At 40.5% G+C, this 27,090-nt stretch overlaps 1 protein-coding gene across 1 annotated transcript; it reads right to left on the bottom strand.

The window, feature by feature from the left end:
- Positions 1-2,646: 2,646 nt before the first annotated feature.
- pmp22b (peripheral myelin protein 22b) lies at positions 2,647-26,891 on the bottom strand. The gene is made up of 5 exons (XM_060940307.1): positions 26,722-26,891; positions 25,897-25,992; positions 25,693-25,786; positions 15,773-15,913; positions 2,647-4,590 (listed from the first exon to the last, which is right to left on the bottom strand). Exons 2-5 carry the CDS (start codon positions 25,972-25,974, stop codon positions 4,430-4,432), a joined length of 474 nt encoding a protein of 157 aa, XP_060796290.1. The 5' UTR covers positions 25,975-25,992; positions 26,722-26,891; the 3' UTR covers positions 2,647-4,429.
- Positions 26,892-27,090: the final 199 nt, after the last annotated feature.

Raw genomic sequence — 27,090 nt, 5'->3', positions numbered from 1 at the left:
ATTTTTCTTTAAGAATGTTAATGGAGAAGTACAGAGAAGGCCAGAGAAAGCTACAGTGTGTGTTTGTAGACCTGGAGAAGGCATACAATAGAGTGCCGAGAGATGAGTTATGGTATTGTATGAGAAAGAGTGGCGTGAATGAGAAGTATATTAGAGTGGTGCAAGACATGTATGAGAACAGTGAAACGGCAGTGAGGTGTGCAGTTGGAACAACTGAATGGTTCAAGGTGAAGGTGGGACTCCATCAAGGATCTGCTTTGAGTCCTTTCTTGTTTGCCATAGTGATGGATAGCTTGACGGACGAAGTGAGGCAAGAGTCACCATGGAACATGATGTTTGTGGATGATACTGTGATATGTGGTGAAAGTAGAAAGGAGGTTGAGTTGGGTTTGGAGAGATGGAGGTATGTATTGGAATGAAGGTGAGCAGGAGCAAAACAGAATACATGTGCATCAATGAGAAAGGGGATGAGAGTGTAGTGAAGATGCAAGGAGTAGACGTAAAGAAAGTTGGTGAATTCGAGTACCTGGGGTCAACTGTGCAGGAAAATGGGGGCTGCGATAGTGAGGTGAGAAAGAGAGTGCAGGCAGGGTGGAGCAGTTGGAGAAGGATTTCGGGAGTCATTTGTGATCGGAAAGTCCCAGCAAAAGTGAAATGTAAGATGTATAAGACAGTAGTGAGACCAGCTGTGATGTATGGATTGGAGACCGTACCCTTAACGAAGAGACAGGAGGCAAAGTTGGAGGTGACGGAGTTGAGGATGTTAAGGTTTGCGATGGGAGGTTGGACAGGATAAGGAACGAGCACATCAGAGGGACAGCACATGTGGAGAGCTTGGGAATGAAGCTGAGAGAGATGAGACTGAGATGGTCTGGGCACATCCTGAGAAGAGATGCAGAGCATGTGGGAAGGAGAATGTTGAGGATGGAGCTGCCAGGCACATGAAAACGAGGAAGGCCGAAGAGGAGATACATGGATGTGGTGAGAGAGGACATGAAAGTGGCAGGCATGGTAGAGAAGGATGCAGAAGACAGGGACCAATGGAGATGAAAGATCTGCTGTGGCAACCCCTAATCGGGAGCAGCCAAAAGAAAAAGAAGAAGAAGGGAAGAAAAAGAAAAAAAACATATTGTCCCCCAGTTAATCAGGAAATCATGGATTTCAGCTTGACTGTAATCAATTCAAAAATGTCCAATTTAAATGGGAAACATGCTTCAGTTAGATTGTGTTCACTATCATTTCCGGGTGTGCCAGTAATAGTGGCCTTTTTTTTAAAGAATTATTTCTTGATGAGGGATTTTATTTTCCTTTGAATAAATTTATTTCAATTAAATGTTGGATTTTTCTCTTTCTTTTTTTTTCAGTGTGAGATGAAGCGACTTCACCAAAAGGTGGATTTTTTTTCGAATCCTCTTCCCTAATCTTAAGAAGGGGTGCGGTGTGGTGTGGAGGCTGCAGTGCCTCTGACTGGAAGAATGTGAGGAGAGTGGTGAGGTCAGCAGAGAAAACCATTGGGACTTCTCTTCCCTCCATTCAGGACATTGCGCCAAGGCGCTGCATGTCTCGAGCCAGAAACATCATCAGTGACCCCTCACACCCTCATTATGGACTGTTCTCCCCTCTGGCCTCTGGAAAGAGGTTCCACAGCATTCGGTGCAGGACCACCAGGTTCTGGAACAGTTTTTCCCCCAGGTCACCAGACTGCTGAACTCCAAACCCAAACTCTAAACTTGTATTTATAACTTGAACATTCTAAATTCCACAGGTCACTTTATACTATTGCATTTTATTATATTTTTGCTGCTGCATAATTTCATTTAATACATTTCATATTTATTTCTGTGCTGAGCCAAACTGCAACGGAATTTCATTCGGTGTACACGTGTTGCGTACTGAATGACAGTAAAGGTTGTCGAAGTCAATAATTGTGGAGGGCACTGCATTGAGTTATTTGACATTTCTTTTCTCCAATCAAACATCTAGATATATACCGGTAGTTTAAGGATGTCTGTTTGGTTTTCATTTATTAGCATTATTTATGTTAAAACCAGGCGGCACGGTGGTGTAGTGGTTAGCGCTGTCGCCTCACAGCAAGAAGGTCCTGGGTTCGAGCCCCGGGGCCGGCGAGGGCCTTTCTGTGCGGAGTTTGCATGTTCTCCCCGTGTCTGCGTGGGTTTCCTCCGGGTGCTCCGGTTTCCCCCACAGTCCAAAGACATGCAGGTTAGGTTAACTGGTGACTCTAAATTGACCGTAGGTGTGAATGTGAGTGTGAATGGTTGTCTGTGTCTATGTGTCAGCCCTGTGATGACCTGGCGACTTGTCCAGGGTGTACCCCGCCTTTCGCCCGTAGTCAGCTGGGATAGGCTCCAGCTTGCCTGCGACCCTGTAGAAGGATAAAGCGGCTAGAGATAATGAGATGAGATGTTAAAACCAGGCTTTTGTCAAACTGTGTGGAAAATGTGAACAGAGGTGCCTTTATGGTAAGAAATCCCTCTTTTTTTGTCTGTGTTTAAACACTAGGTGGCGTGATTCAACATGATTCAGCAGAACTAGTCCAGCCACACCCTCATCCAACAGACACCACTGGCTCACAGACAATACATCAAGTGTTTTTCATTTAGCCTTATAGACTCACTGAGACAGAGCGACATTTCTTTAATAGCTTTTAATAAATACACAAGCAATCGTGTGAACATGCAAACAGCTGCTTAGAGTTACAGAGGGAGGCGCTTTTCTATAAAATGGCCATCATAAGAGGTCCGGCTTCCTCCTCTGGCCACAGAAACTGTTTCCTCCTGCCTTTAGGCCAGATTTAGTATTAATAATGGACAAGTATGCAACAAAGCTGACAACTTTTAATACTGTCATCATCATCATCATCTCTTCTGTAGTAACGAAACGTATAAAATCAGTGTTTAATGTAAGAAAACTGAGAACAGTTGAACAAACATGGGTAAATGATGCTAAAATATGAGGTGGACATAATAATTTAGTCATGATGATTAAATTGTTGTTTAAAACATGCACCAGAACACTGCAATCACATAATAACCATGAGATCTGACAACAAAACTGCGTTAATGGCCATTTATTGTTGGTTTCAGTGCATAGGGATCCTCCTATAGTTTTTTTCTTCTTCTTACATGGTCCTCAGTGTGAGTTGCATACAGATAAATCGTGAGTTTGCAAGTGATGTATTTGTAAAGAACCACATGACGTCCAATAAAACACTGCATTCAAGGTGGAGACTTTTTTTGTTTTGTTTTCTGCCTTTTTTTTTTCACAATAGCAGACATAATCAGCATGTCACATTTCAAGTATCAGCACAACATTGCAACAAATGCAAAAATTCTGGAACATCCACTACCAGAAAATATCTAAGTCTGGTGTTTAAATCCATGCAAAATGCCGGTAAGATTCCCTTCAGATCACAAATAGCTTGAGTAAATAGGTGTTTTAACTCTAGTGCTGTTTTTTTTCCTTTTCTTTTCTTTTTTTTAAGCTAGCTGAAGACACAAAACACAGATACACTCACACTCACATACCGGGCAGTTCACACCTTCCTGATGGCATTTGGTAATATAATGCCCTCTTAGCTGTTATAGTATCGCTACAATTTCTACGTCTGTGGCCTTTCAAAGCCATTTGCTTAGCTAATACTCAAGTCTCGCGTTATTTCAAACACAATTTATTATAAAATGAGTCTATTTGGTAAGTACTGTATGTACAGAAGTAAGTATACAGAGCTGTCACGTCTACTCGCAGGCATTCGCGTCTGTCTGACTAGATAAAATCAAAATGGCTATAGGAATGGTAAATACATAGCACCATTTTGTCGAATAAAAATAATAAAAAAAATTAATATCCTCTTAAAAGCAAAAAAAAAAAAAAAGGTCAACTTTTGTATCTAGCTTAGCATAAGTTTTCAGTAATTGTTACCACATCGCTAATTTTCGAAAGCTGTTTCATCTCACTATTGCTATTTTTTTAATACATGCTCTTTGGTTAAAATACTTTAGAGGACTTTTTTTTATATATATATAACTGTTTTTGGCAGTGTAAGAAAAATAAAAACACATAATATGGCTAATAATGCACTTGCCTCTGACAAAAACGCACATTTTAGGCACTTAATTAGCAAAAAAACAAACAAACAAAACAAAAGCTCTTTGTCAACACGCACAACAATACTATGTACATATATGTAAAAAGTGTTATAAATAGGTTTTAAACCATAGATACTATATACATCTTCAAACAGTGACCGCATTGGTTGTTATGTCTTTTCATGGTGGTGATTTTTTTTTTGGTATGATATCGTAGTTATATTGTATTATAAGATATGGGCTGTTTAAACTTGTCTGCAGATGCAGTAGGCGCTTTAGATGCTCTTGATGTCTGGAGGCCAAGCCTCAAGGGGGTGCCCTGTTCATTCCCGTTTCCTCAAGATGACGTAGATTAAGCCGCTGATGAGCGCCAGAGGAAAAGCCACCCAGGCCAGGATGTAGGCAAAACCATATGATTCACTCGCAGGAACCCATCTATGATTCATCACCGTGTAGATGATCGCACCGCACATGACGAACAGACCTGATGGAGGGCAAGAACACAGAATATTTAGTTTCATTACTTAAAATAGCCAGTTGCACTACTGGTTTATTGATGGTCACATGGTTGGTCACATGAATGGGCATATGACTTAAGAGAATGACCTGGCAAGAGAAGATGACCAGTGCCATCCATTCTCATCACTATGACCACACCTATCACAGAATATACAGTAGATCGGTTCATTAATGTGCTTCATAATGAATATTTTGTCGATTGTTGAATTACATTCTCAGGAAATAAAGTGCACTTTTGTACCTTTAAGAAGCCTTTATTTGTCACACGTACACTCAAGCACAGACTTAAGCACACAGTGAAATTTAACCTCTGCATTTAACCCATCTGAAGCAGTGAACACACACACATGCACACAGAAGTGAGCGAGGAGCACACACACACACACACACATATATCCAGAGCAGTGGACAGCTATGCAACAGCACCCGGGGAGCAGCTGTCGGGTAGGTGCCCTTGCTCAAAGGCACTTCAGCCCAACCACAGGCCATAGCTGCCCCATGTTAACCTCACCTGCACGTCTTTGGACTGTGATGGAAACCGGCGCACCCAGAGGAAGCCCACACAGACACGGGGAGAACATGCAAACTCCACACAGAAAGGCACTATCGGCCACTGGGCTCAAACCCAGAACCTTCTTGCTGTGAGGCGACAGTGCTAACCACTACACCACCGTGCCACCCAACAATTGGGCGGTACAGTTGTATAGTTGGGGGTACAATTCCTTGTCACTGGGGCAGTACCTTCTAAGACACTTATTTGTACCCTTTATATACTGCTTGGGAACATGTATGTACCATTTTGGCCCTAAAAAGGTACAAATAGTTACCTTGAGGTCCAGTAATGAGTCCTAGGGGGTATATCAGTGCAGATTGTACCTTGGGGAACAGAAATGGACTCCTCCTGTACCCCTATTTCTGACAGTGTAGGTTAGTTATGTAGCCTAAGTGTTTAAGATGGTATGTAAGAAGTTAAGATGGCAGGTTAGAAAAGGTAAGGGGGTAAGTTGGTAAGCTGCATAAACCTTTCATCCTCCAGCACCTGGACTCCCCAGGAACCTACTCTAGGATCTTGTTTGTGAATTTCAGTTCCACCTTCAATACTATCATCCCGGCTCTTCTGCAGGACAAGCTCTACCAGCTGAGCATGCCTGACTCTACCTGCAGGTGAATCACTGACTTCCTGTCTGACAGAAAGCAGCACGTGAACCTGGGGAAATGCGTCTCTGACTCATGGACTGTAAGCATCGGATCCCCCCCCCCCCCAAGACTACATCCTCTTTCCTCTACTCTTCTCCCTGTACACCAACAGCTGCATCTCCAATCATCAGTCTGTCAAGCTCCTAAAGTTCGCAGATGACACCACCCTCTTTGGACTCATCCCGTACGAGGATGAGTCTGCCTACAGGTGGGAGATTGACAATCCAGTGTTCTGGTGCAGGCAGAACAACTTGGAGCTCAATGTTCTAAAGACAGTAGAGATGATTGTTGACTTTAGGAGGAGCTCTGCCACACCCTTCCCCATCACCCTGTTTGACTCCCCAGTAACCTCTGTGGAGTATTTCCACTTCCTGGGAACTACAATCACTCAGGACCTCAAATGGGAGATGAATACCTGCTCTCTCACCAAGAAAGCACAGCAAAGAATGTTCTTCCTGTGGCAGTTGAAGTTTGATCTGCCAAAGATAATGATGGTGCACTTTTACATCGCCATCACTGAGTCCATCCTCACCTCCTCCATCATCATCTGGTACACTGCTAGGGACGAGGGCAGACTGCAGCACATCATTCACTCTGCTGAGAGGACGATCGACTGCAATCTTCCATCTCTTCAGGACCTGTTCAAGTCCAAGACCCCGAGGAGGGCAGAAAGGATTGTGGCCGACCCCTCTCACCCCGGACACAAACTTTTTGAGACACCCTTCTCTGGTAGGAGGTTGCGGTCCATTAGAACCAAAACCTCACGCCATAAGGCCAGCTGTTTCCGCACTGCAGCTGGCCTTGTCAGTAAGGTCCGAGACCCCCACTGACTCTAACTTCACACTTCCAATCTGTGACATTAACGCACTTCCTCTCTGCACTGCGATTTTGCAAATTTCATGGTCATGTCATGAAAATTTTTATTGCACATTCCGGAACATGCTGTACAGCTTAGACGTTTAAACAACCCATGCACATACTCCTTAAATATGTCTATTTCTTCAAATTGTATATTTTGGATTCCGACTCATTTTTATTCTATTTATATTTTTAAAATTCTTCTATCTTAACTGTTCAAGCACCAACCACCAAAGCAAATTCCTTGTATATGAGAAGGTACTTGGCAAAAAACTTGATTCTGAAAAGAATATTGCATCCAGAACCATAAAATGTTGCACACTTCCTCCCATTGAGAGAACCCTACAAGAGAAGGATTCTCTTTCACAAAAGATTTCATGTAGAACCCCTTTGAGAAAGCAGAACTTTTCACCTATCCAAAGCACACTTTAGTGTACACAGGATCATAGGTTCAGTACATGGGCAAATGGGTTCATAGGTTTGGAAGGATAGTTGGTAGGTATGTAGTTAAAGCTAGAGGTATCATTTAATTTGTTATTCTTGGGTAAGCCTTAAAGGTTTTACTTGGAATCCTTAAAAGGTTCAAAGGAGAACCCTTGGTTGGTAGGATGGAAGGTTTCAAGTTGGATCACTTCAGGAAATCAGAAACTATGCCCATCTAAAGACCCTGGTCTGTAAGTAAGCTGGTAGGCTAAGTATGTAGGAAGATTTGGTATGTAAGTTCTGCTCGTAATTAATAGATAGTTGGTTGACAGGATGGTAACTTAGTTATACTCTTAAAATGTTAAAGATAGAATTTTAGAGTTCTTAAATTTGTCCTTCTGGGGTAAAGGTTTTACATAGAAACTTGCAACAGAGGCTTTCTTCTTTCTCAAAATGTCAGTAGAACCCCTTGGCTGGTGGGATGCTACGTGAGGTATAATCCTAAAAAGATTACACCAAGAGCTCTCACATGTTCCTTGGGATGCCTCTTTTTGGGTTACAGAACTGTGAATCCTACAGAACTGAGGGTTTCTATTTCACAAAAATTGCTAAGTAGAACATCTTTGGATGGGTAGGAGGATGTAGACAGATGCAGGTTAGGTAGGTAAACAGTTAGGTTGATGGGATGGTTGGCACAGTCCTCAAAAGGCCGATATTTCTTTGGGGGGCTTTTACAGCTTCTAAGTAGATTCTTACAGAACACTGGGTTTCTCCTTCACAAAAAAGATTTCAAATAGGACCCTTTCAAGACGGCAGAACTAGTAAAAATAAATAAATTAATTAATTAAAAAAATAATAATAAATAATAATAAACTTTAGGGGCGGCACGGTGGTGTAGTGGTTAGCGCTGTCGCCTCACAGCAAGAAGGTCCGGGTTCGAGCCCCGTGGCCGGTGAGGGCCTTTCTGTGCGGAGTTTGCATGTTCTCCCCGTGTCTGCGTGGGTTTCCTCCGGGTGCTCCGGTTTCCCCCACAGTCCAAAGACATGCAGGTTAGGTTAACTGGTGACTCTAAATTGACCGTAGGTGTGAATGTGAGTGTGAATGGTTGTCTGTGTCTATGTGTCAGCCCTGTGATGACCTGGCGACTTGTCCAGGGTGTACCCCGCCTTTTGCCCGTAGTCAGCTGGGATAGGATCCAGCTTGCCTGCGACCCTGTAGAACAGGATAAAGCGGCTAAAGATAATGAGATGAGATGAGATAAACTTTAGGACTGCATAGGTAGCCAGGCAAGTAAGTAGGAAGGATCGTAGGTTAGACAGTTGCTAAGTAGGTAGAAAGGTGGTTGGTTTGAAAGTCGGGTAGTAAGGAAAGGTTGGCAAGTATTGATAAATAGGTAGGAGGGTAAGTGGGAAGTCAGATTCATTTGGTTCAGTAGATAGGATGGACAGTTGGTTGGTAAAGTAGGTGGGTGGTTAGATTTATAAGTCGAGTTGGTAGTGTTTCTGTTCATATCCAGGTAGTGAATATTCATGGTGGACTGCAATTAATATGTCCAATAAACATTACATTACAAGCATTTAGCAGATGTTCTTATCCAGAGTGACGTACATACCCAGAGCAGCCTGGGGAGCAGTTGGGGGTTAGGTGCCTTGCTCAAGGGCACTTCAGCAATTCCTGCTGGTCTAGGGAATTGAACTGACAACCTTTTGGTCCCAAAGCTGCTTCTCTAACTATTAGACCATCGCTTCCCATTCTTAAACAATTTAGTTACTTACTTTTCCACTTTATATACACTACCGTTCAAAAGTTTGGGGTCACTTTGAAATGTCCTTATTTTTGAAAGAAAAGCACTGTTCTTTTCAATGAAGATCACTTTAAACTAATCAGAAATCCACTCTATACATTGCTAATGTGGTAAATGACTATTCTAGCTGCAAATGTCTGGTTTTTGGTGCAATATCTCCATAGGTGTATAGAGGCCCATTTCCAGCAACTCTCACTCCAGTGTTCTAATGGTACAATGTGTTTGCTCATTGCCTCAGAAGGCTAATGGATGATTAGAAAACCCTTGTACAATCATGTTAGCGCAGCTGAAAACAGTTTAGCTCTTTAGAGAAGCTATAAAACTGACCTTCCTTTGAGCAGATTGAGTTTCTGGAGCATCACATTTGTGGGGTCGATTAAATGCTCAAAATGGCCAGAAAAATGTCTCGACTATATTTTCTATTCATTTTACAACTTATGGTGGTAAATAAAAGTGTGACTTTTCATGGAAAACACAAAATTGTCTGGGTGACCCCAAACTTTTGAACGGTAGTGTATAATGTAGTGGTGGTTAATTGTATGAAACTATTCATTTCATTGTAAACTCATTTTTCAAGCATACTGGAAAATGGTACCAACATGTTAGAATGACATTTTGCCTGAATGTCATAACAGCCCATTCAATGACTTTTTTCTGGATTCAATGCAAGTTTTGCATGGTCTTTTACATGGATTTTCAGGATGCAAACTCTCTCTCAAAAAAACAAACAAAACTGTACACTTGTCTTAGTGTACGAGCCTCCACCAATACTGACATTTCCTGAAATGTCCTCATCTGAACTAGACAAGGCAGTGCCCATTACATTTCTGAGCAGACAGAGCCAACACTGTCTTCATCCTCTTTTCAGTGCAGTAACTCACATCCACAGCATGATGAAGCACTTTCTGAAATCGCTCTCAGTCTGGCAGGACATGAGCCACCCTCAGCGTGCCAGCCATGACATTTCGGTTTGTGTCTGGGCCTCTGTTTCCAGTGCCAATCCGGTGGGCACCTGGAGACACCAAGCTCCAAACGGCCCACACCACTTCCCCCTGACATTCAGCCAATTGCTAATGTGACCAAACAACCTGCATTCTGTCCCCTAAAAGCATCATGTTTTCTTTTCTCAGAAATGATATCATAAGAATTTAGGAATGTCACCTTAAATATAGTTACGATCCTCCAACACAGGTTCACTAATAAGATAAAAGTGTATGGAGCATGAGTCAGTATTGACCTTGCCTAATTATACCTCAATATAAAAACTTATTTAATTTGAACAAATTGCCTCAGGACGTTGGCCTGTAATTGAACTGGAAGGCATTTAAGCATATTCTGCACAATCTAATATATAACAAATTGTGACAGGACTAATTAGATTAATACAGCCTCAGTGAACCTGAATAGATGCCAAGGACAGACTAAGAAAAATTGTCTTTGAGGTGTGTATAAGAAGTAATTGATTTTTACAAGCCCTGTCATGATCTGCTGATTCTACGTCGCTCTACAAAACATCATAATCAGAAAATGTTGGGGCAGTATGTAAAATGCAAATTAAAAAAAAAAAGAAAGCAGTGATTTTTAAATGTACTTTGACTTGTATTCCATTGCAGACAGAATGAATCCAAGCTATTTCATGTTTTGTTGGTCAACTTCATTTCATTTTTTAATATTTCCATTCCTGCGTTTCAGGCCTGTACCACATTCCAAAAAAAACTTGGGATGGGGGCAATTTAGGGCTAGTAATGAGGTAAAACACCAACTAGTGGCCTAGTGGTAGCGTGTCCGCCTCCCGATCGGGAGATCGTGAGTTCTATTCACGGTCGGGTCATACCAAAGACCATCATAAAATGGTACCTACCGCCATCTGGCAAGGCACGCTGCAATACAGATGTGCATGGGGAGTTAAACTCTTGTGGTTACCAGAGGACTAGCCCCCCACTGTAACCCTAGCTATGTAATAGGTGAGAGGCCAAGGGCTATGGAAACGGAGATTGGCACTGCCCGATGCGCCACATACAGGTTGGGCCTGGTTAGTACTTGAGTGGGAGACTGCCTAGGAATACCAGGTACTGTAAGGCGTGGGAAGGACTTTGACTTTTTTTTTTTTTTGAATGAGGTAAAACAATTAAATAATGATGTGATTTGAAACAGGTGATGTCAACAGGTGATTATAATCACGATTTGGTACAAAATCAGTATCCAGGAAAGGCCTAATGTTTGAGGAGTAAAGATAGGCTGAGGATCTTCAGTTTGTCAACAAATGCATGAGAAAATAACTGAAATGTTTAAAAACAAATGTTCCTCGTCGAAAGATAGGAAGGGATTTGGATATTTCACCCTCTACGGTACATAATATCATAAACGTTTCAAGGAATCTGGAGGAATTTTGGTGCATAAAAGGCAAAGGGCTCAAACCTAAACTGAACCCCCGTGCTCTCCGATCCCTCACTGCATCAAGAACCATCATTCATTTACAGCTGATAGAACCACATGGGCTTGGGATTACTCTGACAAACCTTTGTCAAGCTACAATACGGAGTTACATTCACAAACACCAGTTAAAACTTTACTGTACAAACAGGACGCCTTATGTTAACTGTGTCCAGAAGCGCCTTCTACTTCTCTGGGCTCGGAGGCGTCTGGGATGGACCATCACACAGTGGAAACGTGTATTGTGGTCAGATGAATCAGTGTTCGAGGTCTTTTTTTTTTGTAAGAAGTGGACGTCGTGTGCTCTGAAGACGAAAAGGACCATCCAGACTGTTACCAGGAACAAGTCCAAAAGCCAGGGTGTGTCATGGTATGGGGTTGGGTCAGTGCCCTTGGCAAAGGTAACTTACATTTCTGTGATGGAGCATTAATGCAGAAAAGTACATTGAGGTTTTGGAGCAACATATGCTGCCTTCAAGATGACGTCTTTTACCACATTCTGCACATATTACAAAGGCATGGTTGTGGAAGAAGAGGGTGTGTCCCCTCTGTCCCCAATAGAGAATGTGTGAAGAATTTAGAAATGAAAAAATATGACAGTGACGACCCTGTACTGTTACAACCCCGATTCCAAAAAAGTTGGGACAAAGTACAAATTGTAATTAACAACAGAATGCAATGATGTGGAAGTTTCAAAATTCCATATTTTATTCAGAATAGAACATAGATGGCATATCAAATGTTTAAACTGAGAAAATGTATCATTTAAAGAGAAAAATTAGGTGATTTTAAATTTCCTGACAACACCACATCTCAAAAAAGTTGGGACAAGGCCATGTTTCCCACTGTGAGACATCTCCTTTTCTCTTTACAACAGTCTGTAAACGTCTGGGGACTGAGGAGACAAGTTGCTCAAGTTTAGGGATAGGAATGTTAACCCATTCTTGTCTAATGTAGGATTCTAGTTGCTCAACTGTCTTAGGTCTTTTTTGTCGTAGCTTCCGTTTTATGATGCGCCAAATGTTTTCTATGGGTGAAAGATCTGGACTGCGGGCTGGCCAGTTCAGTACCCGGACCCTTCTTCTACGCAGCCATGATGCTGTAATTGATGCAGTATGTGGTTTGGCATTGTCATGTTGGAAAATGCAAGGTCTTCCCTGAAAGAGACGTCGTCTGGATGGGAGCATATGTTGCTCTAGAACCTGGATATACCTTTCAGCATTGATGGTGTCTTTCCAGATGTGTAAGCTGCCCATGCCACACGCACTAATGCAACCCCATACCATCAGAGATGCAGGCTTCTGAACTGAGTGCTGATAACAACTTGGGTCGTCCTTCTCCTCTTTAGTCCGAATGACACGGCATCTCTGATTTCCATAAAGAACTTCAAATTTTGATTCGTCTAACCACAGAACAGTTTTCCACTTTGCCACAGTCCATTTTAAATGAGCCTTGGCCCAGAGAAGACATCTGCGCTTCTGGATCATGTTTAGATACGGCTTCTTTTTTGAACTATAGAGTTTTAGCTGGCAATGGCGGATGGCACGGTGAATTGTGTTCACGGATAATGTTCTCTGGAAATATTCCTGAGCCCATTTTGTGATTTCCAATACAGAAGCATGCCTGTATGTGATGCAGTGCCGTCTAAGGACCCGAAGATCACGGGCACCCAGTATGGTTTTCCGGCCTTGACCCTTACGCACAGAGATTCTTCCAGATTCTCTGAATCTTTTGATGATATTATGCACTGCAGATGATGATATGTTCAAACTCTTTGCAATTTTACACTGTCGAACTCCTTTCTGATATTGCTCCACTATTTGTCGGCGCAGAATTAGGGGGATTGGTGATCCTCTTCCCATCTTTACTTCTGAGAGCCGCTGCCACTCCAAGATGCTCTTTTTATACCCAGTCATGTTAATGACCTATTGCCAATTGACCTAATGAGTTGCAATTTGGTCCTCCAGCTGTTCCTTTTTTGTACCTTTAACTTTTCCAGCCTCTTATTGCCCCTGTCCCAACTTTTTTGAGATGTGTTGCTGTCATGAAATTTCAAATGAGCCAATATTTGGCATAAAACTTCAAAATGTCTCACTTTCGACATTTGATATGTTGTCTATGTTCTATTGTGAATACAATATCAGTTTTTGAGATTTGTAAATTATTGCATTCCGTTTTTATTTACAATTTGTACTTTGTCCCAACTTTTTTGGAATCGGGGTTGTACACACCTTAAGACCTGTTTGCAGGAAGAATGGAACAAAACACCTGAAACACTTCATCACTTGGTGTCTTCATTCCATCAACATCTTTATGTGTTATGAGAAGGAACAGAGCATTATAAAGTGGTAAATGCTTTACTGTCCCAACTGTTTTTGAAATGTGTTGCATGAATAAAAATTGAAAGAAGTGTTTATTTAAAAAAAAAGGCAAAAAAATCCATGAGGTAAAATATAAAATATGTTGTTGTATTATTTTGAGTGTAATACAGGTCAAAGATAACTTACAAATCATTGTTTTCAGTTTTAAATTCAATTTCAACATACCGTCCCAAGTACAAGCGTAATATATATATTATTGATTATTCACTTAAATATGAATAATATGATACATTTTGGGTGTTTGATATGGCGAAATAGGACACAATGGAAAAATCAAGAACACACTGGAAAGATGAGAATAACGGCGGTGGTAAAAGAACAGCGACTGTACCGGCTGAAGGTCGCGCGGGTCTCTGCTGCGGCGCGCGAGCAACGGGACATCACTACCGCACCGGACAGAGCGCGATGCGGGGGCGGGGCAAAATGACTGGCCGTAGAGTCTATCAAAAGTTCGATCTAAATTGACCACGGTTGCAAAATATTGGCCAAAAATACGCAATATGAAAGTAAGATGAAAAAGAAACATTCTATTGCCTTATACTGCAAGACTAAAACAAAATAAAACTGTCAAAACTCACCTTTGCAGCGATAACGTCCGAACAGATCACCCGCGTAACAGAAAGACCGCAAATGGAAGCACGATCAACTTCTAACTGCTGGAGTGGAAAATTCCATTCTACACATGCAAACTGTTAATGTGTGTCCTTCCCCGCACACAAATAACACGCTACGGTAAAAAATAGACCATGACTCATTTTATAGCTCAGAAATTCATACAAGACCAGCTACCATCGTAACATATTCTGTAAGAAACATATTCTATACCTAACTTTCAGCTTTCGTTTTAAAAAACAAAATCGCAGATTTATAACTAAATTTTTATACGGCGTAGTGATTTTAAGTTCCTACTTTTGGTGAGGTAGTGACCTCGACCCTGAGGCTTTCCGTTTAGATCAAAACACACGATCGTATTGGTTTTGGGTTTGCAGAAAACGGAGTTACGACGGTGATCAAATATGTTGCATGATGTTTTATTACGGTTATGATTATTCTGTGATCGCACCAATCCTTAGGTGTATAAAGTTACAACTTAAAATACAATTAGTGATAACTGTAGACTTTTCAGTGGACTACAACCTTTTTAAGGGAATGCGATGTAGTCGACCGTTTATCATGTCCCAGATCAAGCCGCCATTTTTCCACAAATTTGCAGAATTTTTGCCAAATTCTGAATAGAGTATTCACATCAAAGATTTAGTTTTATCTGTATTATTTCTTTCATCATTTTATTTCAAATTAAAACCAACATCACCATTCAAAACCGTATAGTTTATTGACTGTGAGTATATTTAGTGGGGGACCCCCACAGTACCCGGTTTCTGAGACAGACCCATATATATTTTTTTAACTAAACAGAACAAATCAGATGGAAAATTAAAACTATAAATATAATGACCTGTTTAAAAAAAAAAAAAAAACTATTTTAGATACATTATTTTGGAAGACATGATGGGAAACAAAACTTTTTTTTTGAGATAAATTAAAAATTACTGGCTGTTTTATAGGAGAAATAATATTTGAGAGATCTATTTTTAAAATAATTGTAGAAAAACATGCTGGGAAAAAAAAAATACATATCATTCCAAAAAATGGAGTGACATGTCCTGGAAAAAAAACCCAAAAAAAAACACCAGTATTTAAGAACATTTAAGTTTTGAGCCAATAAGAACAAGGACACGATTTCCAGCATTGATTCCTGTTGTCATGATCATTATATATGGATCTGACGTGATTTTACTGTGTAACTGAATATGGCATGAGGGAATATTTTCTCAGAGAATATTTTGATTAGCGACTAAACTTCAGTCTCAACTTCAAGCTTATTCCTTTCTCCTGAGCGGGAGTATACTGTTTTTACTCTGTGGTTGTAAACAGACCAGAAGCAGAGACACTTCATAAAAAAACATTTAAAAAAATGAAACTGTTAAATTAGCTTTAGTGTCTTTTTTTCCACGATAACCAGCAAGCAATTCAGATTTAACGATACTCACAGGCAAAGATTTGGAAGGCTCCAGTAAGGAAGAAGCGTCCACCCTTCTGCAGCGTGAAGAGCTGGCAGAAAAATAGGAACAGTGACAGGAAGCTGAAGATGATGGACAGGATCATGAGAGCCTGCACTGCTTGAATCCATACTGGGGGGGAGAAAGGACAGAAATATGGAAATAACATTAGGACAATATTTTATTGCAGAAAATATCTCCAAGACCTCACAGAAAGTTCAGTTTGACTTGTTTATTAAATAAAGACACTAGGATTGCATTACATGACATGACATTACGGTATACTGCGGTTGGATCTGTGATTCAAAACTATGAGTTATGGATGTTCATTCTGAACATGAACAGACCGCTCATCTATTTAAGAGAGGTTACTCGAGACTAAATATTTTAAAATGTCAAACCGATTCAACAAAAATGAGACCAAATAAACATGTTGAATCCATCAGGAGACAAAACATGCCAGACAAATGTTTTCTATATAAGAGCTCAAAGTCTGTCATCGTGCCAAAAACCTCTTTTTTTCTTTACTGGAGCACTTCACAAATGAGAGTATCCTGTTCCTACAAGCTCCAGACGCTTAAAATGATACCGGCTCTCTAAATATTGATCGCCTGGTCATCCTTGAGCCAGAGAAATCTAAACGAGGCCTGGTAACTCTCCTGAGTGCTTTGTCTTGATGGCTTTAAAAGCTCCACATCCAATCCATCATTTAAACCATCCTGCACTACCTTAGATGCACAACACATTTCTCATATGGGAATCTGGGTGTGTAGTCTTGTTTTGCTTAGTGTTTCCTGAATTCCAGGAAATGCATTTTTTTTTCTTTCGTTCAGCTCACAGGCTGTATGTTTGCAAAAGAGCAGCGGAACAATTATAATCTCCCTTCAAGTGAAAAGTCAGTGGTCTACTATGTGGCACTGGTATGAAAACATGGCTTGGAAAATCCTGCTGTAGCATTGTGACACAATATGAAGCTCAAGTTGTCTGCGTAAGGACAATAAAGACAGACAGGATACACCCTAGTGAGACTGGCTTTAATCAAATTTAGTCTTAATAAATGAAAACAGACCTAAGACAGTGTACATATATCGAGAGTCAACAGTATAGATAGATAGATAGATAGATAGATAGATAGATAGATAGATAGATAGATAGATATTCATTCTATCCACTTTCACTGGACATGAGCAATCGCGCACTCTGATTGGCTGCTCTACTGCTAGGATATCAGCTCATATACCGTGAGTAGAGAAAAACAAAATGGCGGAGCGTGTTGCTGAACCAACCGAGGATGAAATAAAAACTCTACTCAAAAACAAAACCCCCCAAAAAATACAAAATAAACGGCAACAAAATATGGAATAAAATATTTGATGGTAAGAAATGTATCTTTTTTTAAAGAATTATTATTATCGCATTTTTCACAAATTGCTCCTGTCATTTTGCCAATTTGTTTCCATTCTAAGCAGAAATTATTTTATCAGGCATTTTGTATAAAGTTTTTATTTATCAAATTTGCAAAAAAATAACAATAAAAATGGTCTGTTTCTCAAAATCCAGTGAATATGGATAGAATAAAACAGTTATTCTCGTCGTGCATGGATCATAGACAAGTTGGTGCGACGCACCTCGCATAATGAAAGCTAATCCAGGAGCTAGCCTAACCCATGAGTAGGCTAAGGCTAATTAGTAATTAGCAAGATTCATGAGCTTTGCATAAATAAGCACAATCAGCAGGTTAGAGATGACATAACGTAGCTCGCTTTAAGCTTTATTTCATTACACAATTACTTAGACAAATGTATTCACTGCTCTCAACTATTTTTAATTATGAAAACTGACATAAGCTATGAGTGAGCAGAGTCTAAAATCTAAAAGTGCTTTAAATATCTCATCTCATTATCTGTAGCTGCTTTATCCTGTTCTACAGGGTCGCAGGCAAGCTGGAGCCTATCCCAGCTGACTACGGGCGAAAGGCGGGGTACACCCTGGACAAGTCGCCAGGTCATCACAGGGCTGACACATAGACACAGACAACCATTCACACTCACATTCACACCTACGCTCAATTTAGAGTCACCAGTTAACCTAACCTGCATGTCTTTGGACTGTGGGGGAAACCGGAGCACCCGGAGGAAACCCACGCGGACACGGGGAGAACATGCAAACTCCACACAGAGAGGCTCTCGCCGGCCCCGGGGCTCGAACCCAGGACCTTCTTGCTGTGAGGCGACAGTGCTAACCACTACACCACCGTGCCGCCCTGCTTTAAATATAAATAATCAAAATTGATTTACATTGCATTTATATACTAATCATTTCACATTCATGAAACAATATGAAATAAGTAATGAATTGTGGTAATATCCATCCATCCATCCATCCATCCTCTATACCAAGGTTAGGCTTAACTCTCACCTCTAACCCTAATGCTTTTAACCCTGACCCTAACCCAACCCTACCGCTTATTGCAGGTCACATGTGAGCTGGAGCCAATCCCAGCTGATATTGGCCAAGAGGTTGGGTACAGCCTGGACAGGGTCATTAATCTATCATGAAGCTAACACACAGAGACAGACAGATAGTCACACTCACACCTATGGACAATTTAAAGAAGCCAGTTGACTTAATCAACATGTCTTTGGACTATGGGAAGAAACCAGAGCACCTGAAGGAAACTCATGAAGGCCTGAGGAGAACATGTGGAGAAACTCTCCATAGAAAGGTCCCAGTCGAGTGACAGGTTCAAACCCAGAACCTGCTCAAGGTGAGGCAACACTACTGTGCCACCCTCATGCTAATATTAGCCAGGTAATTATTTTTAATTACTTTGCTAACATGAACATCACAAGTGGTAGCTGTAGTAGGATTTGCTTAAGTGCCCATTGCTCTGGGTGTGTGTGTGTGTGTGTGTGTGTGTGTGTGTGTGTGTGTGTGTGTGTGTGTGTTCACTGCTTCAGATGGGTTAAATGCAGAGGATGAAGTTCACTGTGTTTGAAGTTTGCATGTGACAAATAAAGGTTTCTTCTTCTTAAAGCTAGGCGTTGGCTGAAATTGTACAGTATGTTCTAACAAAGCTTCTCAATGTGTTCTAGCATTTGGGATGTTTCTTTAAATGGCTGATATTCTCGACTAAAATTAAAAATAAATAAATAAATAAATAAATAAATAAACCTACGTTCTCTCATTTGGGACACAGGCTCCTGATCTGATGGGAACCTATTCAGTACCAGTACACTGATAACTCCATTTGTTTCTTACTTTGACACATTAAATTTGCTGTGCAATTCAAAACTTGATGATGATGATGATGCACTATTTTCATTGTGAAATTAAGGAACTCTTAGGTGACGGTTCCAGATAAAACATGATTAGACAACAGAACGAACCCTAAGACTTTAAGACAGACGATATAAATGTGTAATTTAGAAATGTCTCAAAGTCTACATATTCCAAACTGTCCTCCTGAAATGTATTTGCATAATAGGACATGGTTATGATTTGGTTCAGGTATTTTATGATGTAATAAAACATCCCCATTTTCTAAAACAACCCCGTTCTTGATTTGGTAAATTCTTCTGAAACGTTGCGTCTCCGTGATCTTTAACAGACGGACTTGGTTCGTTTCCTTCCTGCTGTAATTCCAATACCAGTTTTAACCAGAGGAGAATAACTTCCCATTTTAAATCTCAGTTCCCATAATGGTTCCCTCCTGATTCTCTTTTTTTTTTTTTTTTTTAGGGGGTGTTTTTCCTTGAAATTGTCACCTTCAGCTCGTTCACAGTAAGCATCTAGACAAGAATTTCTGGTGAACATCCAACTATTATCATTCAAAGTGCTATAAAATAAAGTGAAATGGAAGGTTATACTTAAGAGAAAGCTGTACTAAACATAAAATACGTCACTATTAAGATTAAATCTGCGTCTTTGTCTGGAAGGACAAGACTTTTACGATTTGTTCTCTCTATTCAAGTACTCTAACTTGGCTCTGATATTCAGTATGCTGAGACTTTTTAGCATGTCTATTTCTTATCTAAGGGTCATGCACGTAGTTTCAGGTTTCTCCATCTCCCTTTCGCTCTCGTTCAACTGTGTATGAGTTCTCCTTTTGGCAACCAACATACCGGGGTACTAGCACTGCGACTAACGCAAGATAGGGCATCGTCTGCATCGCTTAAAAACTTCTTCTGTGCAGAATGAGATCCAGAAATTCTCTTTTACGAATTATGCTTTCATTTTGTAGAAATCTCTTGAATTTGTCTTTACTTTAAAGTGCACTAACAGCTGTTGAACAGAATCAGTTGATCACATGACATACTGCACATTATATAGGGGTGTTCACACGGCAACTTTTACTCCGGTGTAGCACCGGGGCTGCCCCGGTAGAGCGTTCACACGGTACAAAGTTATACCGGTGTAGCCCCTGAAAGCTGCTTAAACCGGTGCAAATCTAACCCTGCTCGGGAGGTGGTTTAAGAAATTTACTCCGGAGTAAATGCTAGTTTGCGGGGCAGCACCGATATAAAATGGGACGTCTGAACGCTACAGGGGTAGACTCGCTACGCGTGAGGAGAGTTGATTACATACGGGCATTGCATAATTTGCATCCTGGTATTTTGCGCTTCCAAAATGGCGAATATCAACAACAACAGAACTGCGTGTCTTCCAGTGTTGCCAGATTTGGCAGTTTTAAGTGCATTTTGGCGGATTTGAACATATTTTGGGCTGGAAAACGTCAGCAATATCTGGCAACACTGGTGTCTTCATCCACGTTGTTTTCCCGGCGCTTGGTGATGCCATGACAACCGGGAAAAAGAAGTACATTTTCACGCATGCGCATATTTCATTTACGCATTATTACTATCGGAAATGATAGTAATAATGATAGGAAATGATAGTAATAAAGTTTTTGCTACTATAACACGGTCGCAGAAACTGCCGTGTGACCGCAAGTGGGGCTGCACCGGTGCTAACACGCTTCTCTCTAGTAAGCAGGGTTGTGACGTGTGAACGCTGCGCAAAATTTACACCGGTGTAAGATATATCGCAACAAAATACATCGGTGCAGCATCGATGCAAATATGTGCCGTGTGAACACCCTAAAAATGCGTCTAGACAAAAGAAAAAGATCATAATGTTGCAGTGTCGGTTTGGAACAATACCAGCAGACTGATTATCTTTTAAACGATTTAGATCAGAGCAAATGCAATATAGCACCATCACCTAAAAATAACAGCTATTTCTTCAAAAGCACAATAACCTTGTTAGTACTGTTTCAGTCTAGGGTCATTATATACAAAAGACAGGTGCATTTATTGACATGCATGGACCATTAAAGGGGCAGTTTGTCATTTTTAGAGGCAGGTGTGGTGAATCTTTTCCTTTCCCTGGACTGACCACACCCTGTGTGCTGAAGCCTTGTGATTTGGCTCTTAAGAAAAAAAAAAAGGCAGAAAAGAGAACAGAGTGGAAGTGGATGGCATTTCAGGGCCAGAAAAAAAATGCAAACAGAAGCCTAAAATGAAGCAACGAAGCAATGAAGTAGAGTGATTGTATGATAGTGCTGTTGTCATTATAAAGACTGTCCTGTGTTCACCCCGGGACTCTTATCACATCAATCTGCTCATCGTCAACATCTTTTGAACACACTTAGTACTGTTTGAACTTATTCTTTTACAACTGACTGTAATGGTTTACAATATGACTGTTCAAGTTCAGCTCCAAGATGACAAGTTCTGTTTGAGTCCAGTTCTTCGAAAGGGTTCTTCCTGTTTTGTTTTGTTTTTTAATTAGGGATCCGAATCTACAGCCAGATTTCTGTAAGGCTGCATTAGGTGAAAAATAGACGATGTGTGTTGTTAAAAGAAGAATACAAATAATTTTGATTGAACTGAATTGAATAGTTTGTCGCATATACAGTATAGCACTACTTTTAAACGTTAAACATTAAATACTGCATCTATACACCAGCTCATCTCTCAGTATGTTCCCCGAATCGAATAACAAGAAGGGATTCGAATTAGGCAAAGCGCTTTGTGTTCAGTTTCTAAAAATACACATGAATTTCATTCAACTCTGCTCTGAAGTAAACAGCTTGAGCGGCACTTCCTTTCCAAGCATCCAGTACTGTACCCGTGAGCTCCTGATGCTTGGCATTTCCTGACATTTACAGTATAATGACAGTGTCTTATACACACACTTTGTTCTTTGAAACATCCAAAAGTTTGATTAAAAATCATTTAATTAAGACAGATACACATTTTCCTCCATGGAGAGCCATCATAGATCCTCCATCATGCATGGCCATGTTCATGCCGAACAAATGGTGATGATGCCTTGATTACTAACTACACACGGAGGGAAGAGGCCTAAATAAAGCGGGCTGCTCAGCTCATGGCCTCGCCCAGCAGTCACATGACTGGCCTATGAGCACTCAACAAACAAAAGCAGGCAGATGCTGCTTCGGCTTCATTACAAAAACCCACACACACAGACCCCGCCCTCTGAAATGGGTACGTCATCCAAAACATATGAGTGAAAAACAACCAGAAGTTGAACCTAGCTATTAAAGGAGCTAAAGCATGTCTATGGGAATTTGTCCATCAGTACACGTAACCAGGAACGATAAATCGAGTCCTGTGCCCAGGTCTGTGCCTTCAGGAATAATAATTCAAGGCACATTTACTGTATACAGCTTTGAATATTCAATTATAGGTTATTAGTCATATGAGTTGGGTGTGTCCTATGGATATGATTTGTACCAAAATGACATACTGCTGTTTTTTTTATATATATATATATATATATATATATACACACACATCACAATATCGATCACGACATGTATTATAAGTAAGAGTGATAGTCTCTAAATCAGGATTATTCAAATAAAAGTTGTGCAAAGATCCAGGTAGGTAAAATTCCTTGTTAACAAAAGTCTGGAAAAGCAACTAAATTGACTGAAGTTATCTTTTAAAGTTTAACAGTTAATATTTCGCTCATTTCCTAGTATCAGGTCATGTTTTGATGAGCACTTCTGCCTCTGAAAAGATGACACACATCAGTAATGAACTTGAAGCCAAGAATAAACGCAAACTTCTCTGCCCAGTCATCTTTACACATTCTGATTTCATCATCGTCATCATCATCATTTTTTTTTTTAGATCCATGTTGCAACTTCACTAAAAGAGATAAACGAGACCGTCAATGACGGCGTAGCTCACTCCGGCCCCGTCTAGTCCAGAAGGAATGATCTAAAGTGGGACACCTTGCATAATAAATGTTGCAAGCTATATACACTATACAAACTAAAAACAGAAGCGATATCCACCCTAGGAACACTGAATCTATTCATCAGAAAGAATCCAAAATGGTGAGGAACTGACTGAGAAGTGATTTTTGTTGAACTGCTCATTAAGACTTAATTAGTCCATAACTTCATTAATAATTGTAATGAAGCAAATCTGGGTAGAAGTTCTATGCTCCCTAGGTACCCCTACCTTCATGCCAGAAAGAATCAAAATGGGTGAAGAATTGAGGGAGAAGAAGCGATTTGTGTGGAAACTGCTCATTAGGGATTGATTAATTACTCCATATCTTCATTATTAATTGCAATTATGCAAATTTGAGTCGAAGCTGTATGCACCCCAGGCGGACCTACCTTCCTGCCAAAGAGAATAAAAATTGGTGAAGACTTGAAAGAAGTGATTTTTGTGAAATGTAGACGACGCTGAATGGACGACGAATGACACATGATGGCATAAGATAATCGCCTGTTGGCTGGATGAGCTAAAAATCAATAAAAATCTGTGCAAACTCTTCCCTTTTTCAAGTCTTGTAGCTAGCCTCTGGTCCAATGAGATGCTTTCTGCTAAATAATTGACATTAATGCATGTTATTGGAAAAGCTGCAGCATGAGATCTGATCCAGAAGCTGAGCTTGGTCATGTTGTGAAATCTGGAGCTGCTGAATCAAGAACATGCGTCTCTCCGACAGCGTAGTTTCGGTTCAGTCGGCTAAAATATTTCGCTTCATTTGTATCTAGACCAGCTGCAGTCTGGCTGCTCGAGGCATCTCATAGCTTAAATTAATTTTTATCTTGATACATACAGGTATCAAGTTTTGATTTCTGTAGCTTATGTTATGACTTTTTTAAAACTTTCTGGCCTTATAACTTTATTACGATTATTTTATCCACCATGAAAAACAAGGGTCATCAGGAGACGATGTATCTCCCCGACCCCCACATGAAACCCCACTCCAAATTTTCCTATTGCCATGGAAATATGGAAAAAATAAAAATCACAGAAATCCGAAAAATGTCAAAAGGCACAACTCCTCGAGTCACTTAATATAACTGTCAGGTTTCGTGAAAAAATTCCTAATAGTTTTTGAGTTATGCTCCGGAAACTAAAATGTTTACAGACGGACGGACAGATGGACAGAGCGATAGCTATATCTCCCTGCATTATATGCCAGGGGGATAAAAAGCTTAATGTATCTCTATTATCTTTTACCAACACAGATTGAAGTATGTAAAATGCCAACCAGCAGGTTATAATTTACTATCTATTTTTATTTATTATTATCATCAAGACAGCAAAAATATTTTTTCCCTAAAACCTTCCTCTTATGAACAAGTATAAATTCACACAGCAATATTAACCTTGGCTTCTTCACTAAGTAAAAAATTCAGTCGCATTTAGTTTATCAAAAATGCTTGGTAGTGCTGGTTTAAAAAAAAAGAGTGAAATACTAAAATCTGTGTCATTTTGTGCCACAGTGGATCCTTCTGGATTACAAAAGCAAAGTGCCTGATAACGGAATATCTTTCACATCCCAATTTGCAGTGCATTAAAACAAAACAGAGAACCAGGCTACAGCTGCAGCCAGTGCTGCAATTTTCAAAACTATTTTCAAACCTTGTGAGATCAGGTTCATAAAAGCTGATTAAACTAAATGATAAGTTGCATATATACATATATGTGTGTATATATAGTGCATGTGCACTAGCGACAGCATCTCTCTGATCTTTTATTACGAACCACCAGTACTATCTAAATATGATCCTTGGGTGTGACCCAACCCAGTGACACGCGATGTGAAACACAGAGTATTCAGAGGATCTCCCAGCACCTTACACTAAACACTAGCACTCACACACACACACACACACACACGACCAGATAGCCGTCTAAATTTAATCTGTTCTACATACTCGACCTGTACCCCACCCTGTACCATGTCTCTAGCCTGCCATCTCCACTCCCAAACAAGGGTTTTGAGCTCAGCTTCGGCACGGAGACTATTTATACTGCCGAGATGAGCTGTTAGAGCCAGGGGGGATCTCGCATCCCACTCAGGTTGCATAGATGCATTCTCACCCCTAGATGGCAGTAAAAGGGGCAGGAGACCTCATGGTCACGCCTATGTGAGTATGGTACAGGATTTTTCACAGGGTCTTTAAGATGACAGTTCGGCAGAGGTCAGAGATCACAGTCTGTGAATAATAACTGATAACTGATCCTTTTCAACCTTGTGTAAAGTAGACGACCAAATCTGCTCAGAAGAAGGACACGGAGAGATGAAATAAGCCTCATCACGCCCAAAGTCTGACCTCAGATTTCTGACATCTCTGAAAAGTCTATAACGCATGTGCAGTCCTATTGTCGGTATTTCAACCACATCTTTTAAGAATCTCGTTATCTATCTATCTATTTATTTATTTATTTAGTACCAAGAGACAAACAAAGTGATATTCTGCAGACGCAACCTTGAATGACCCATAATTACATACTGCCACTCCTTAGCCCACCCTTTGGCACTCCATGTGAAAAATCCACATGCATATCGATTTCCAAGCATCACCCTGGACAGTATTTCGATGATGAAGATGAGAAAGCATTTCCTACCTCCAGTTTCCTCAGTCTGGCAGCTGTACACTTTACCAACTGTGGAGCAGTTTACCCACAGGTCTGAAATACTGGTAGAAGATACAGTCCAGGCCTGTGTAAATAAATATACACACTTTCAATAATGAGCTTCTATTAAGAAGAACGACACCATGATGACGAAGATGATGATGATGAGGAGGATATCCAAGAGCATATACTCACACTGACTATAGTGGAGACGAAGAGCAGTACCAGAACTGCGATGTGCAGGAATACGATGCCACAAAGTAGGATCAGCATGTTTCCAAGGCTGGATTTCTGCACACACAGACACACACCTTTACATTTGACTCTTGGTTTCCTCTACATTTACTTTAACTGGGTGTTACCAGGAGTCTAGTATAATGCAGCGCCTGTGGAAGCTATGAGCCTGGAAATAGTGCACCTTTTATATTCACACAGTCACCAGACGGACTTTTGGCACAAGAAAATTACAATTCAATTCCAAACAAACAAAAAAACGCAGCAACATTCTTGCTGCTGAATTAATTCATCCAGGAGGGGTATATCCTCAGGGTTTATTCCTCATTTATTCTTAATGAGAGAGTCAAATGATCACTGTGCATGTTTACTCAACATCTGGAAGTATTGAGTGATCCTATTATCCCTCCATTCTCTGAAATAATTACGTCATAACATTCATAATAAACCTAAAATGTATATTTGGTTGTGCGTAATGACGCACCAAGAAGAAACCTGATAGAAAATATTTCTAATAATAATTAAGATGGCATTAATTGTTTATTTGTGTATTTTGTTTTCTTGATAATATATTACTGGTAATACACATAATACACACTGAGAATGTTAACAAATGCGTTATTACATCCAAAAACAAACAATAAACACCCAACATGCGGCGTGCGTAAAGATGCGCAACACGGTGCGCCTTCGGATTTATTCCCCTTTATTCTGTCCTTCATGAGCCGGAGAAGCAACAATCAGTCCAGAATAGTAGCTTCAATAATAATACAAAGTCCAACTTACAGGGATCTGAGTGAAAGTATTTCCAGGAGAGATTATGCAGCGAGGAAAAGGAGCTAAAATGCAGCTGCGGCAGCAGACAGACAGACGGAGAGGGAGGGAGAGAGAAAGGTCACAGTGTTACTCCTCAAGTCCGACAGCAGGGCAGACAGACTGGAACGGATTGAAACGCAGGGCTGCAGTTTTAAACTCTTTCACTCTCCACCAGGCCAACGCCCTCTGAGCCACGTGACGTCACAGCCAGAGTGCGTCCCAAATCAAACTCTATCTTCACTCCCAGTGGTAGGATTTCCCAAAATTCTTAGACTTTGGAGTGTAGAGTTTGGTGATTATCTTGCTGATTAAAAGCATCTCAGTTTGTGTTATGACAAG

The sequence above is a fragment of the Neoarius graeffei genome, chromosome 14 (genome assembly GCF_027579695.1).
Source record: "Neoarius graeffei isolate fNeoGra1 chromosome 14, fNeoGra1.pri, whole genome shotgun sequence".
Taxonomy (NCBI): Eukaryota; Metazoa; Chordata; class Actinopteri; order Siluriformes; family Ariidae; genus Neoarius; species Neoarius graeffei.
Note: the sequence above shows the minus strand (reverse complement) of the source record. Positions and strands in the feature narration are given on the sequence as shown.

Excerpts from the sequence above, each read along its gene's own strand:
- pmp22b (XM_060940307.1), bottom strand. The coding sequence starts at position 25,974 with ATGCTGATCCTACTTTGTGGCATCGTATTCCTGCACATCGCAGTTCTG. Across the intron at positions 25,787-25,896 it reads TCGTCTCCACTATAGTCAGT|GCCTGGACTGTATCTTCTAC; the intron begins GTGAGTATATGC and ends TTATTTACACAG. Across the intron at positions 4,591-15,772 it reads AGCCTTCCAAATCTTTGCCT|GTCTGTTCGTCATGTGCGGT; the intron begins GTGAGTATCGTT and ends GCCCTCCATCAG.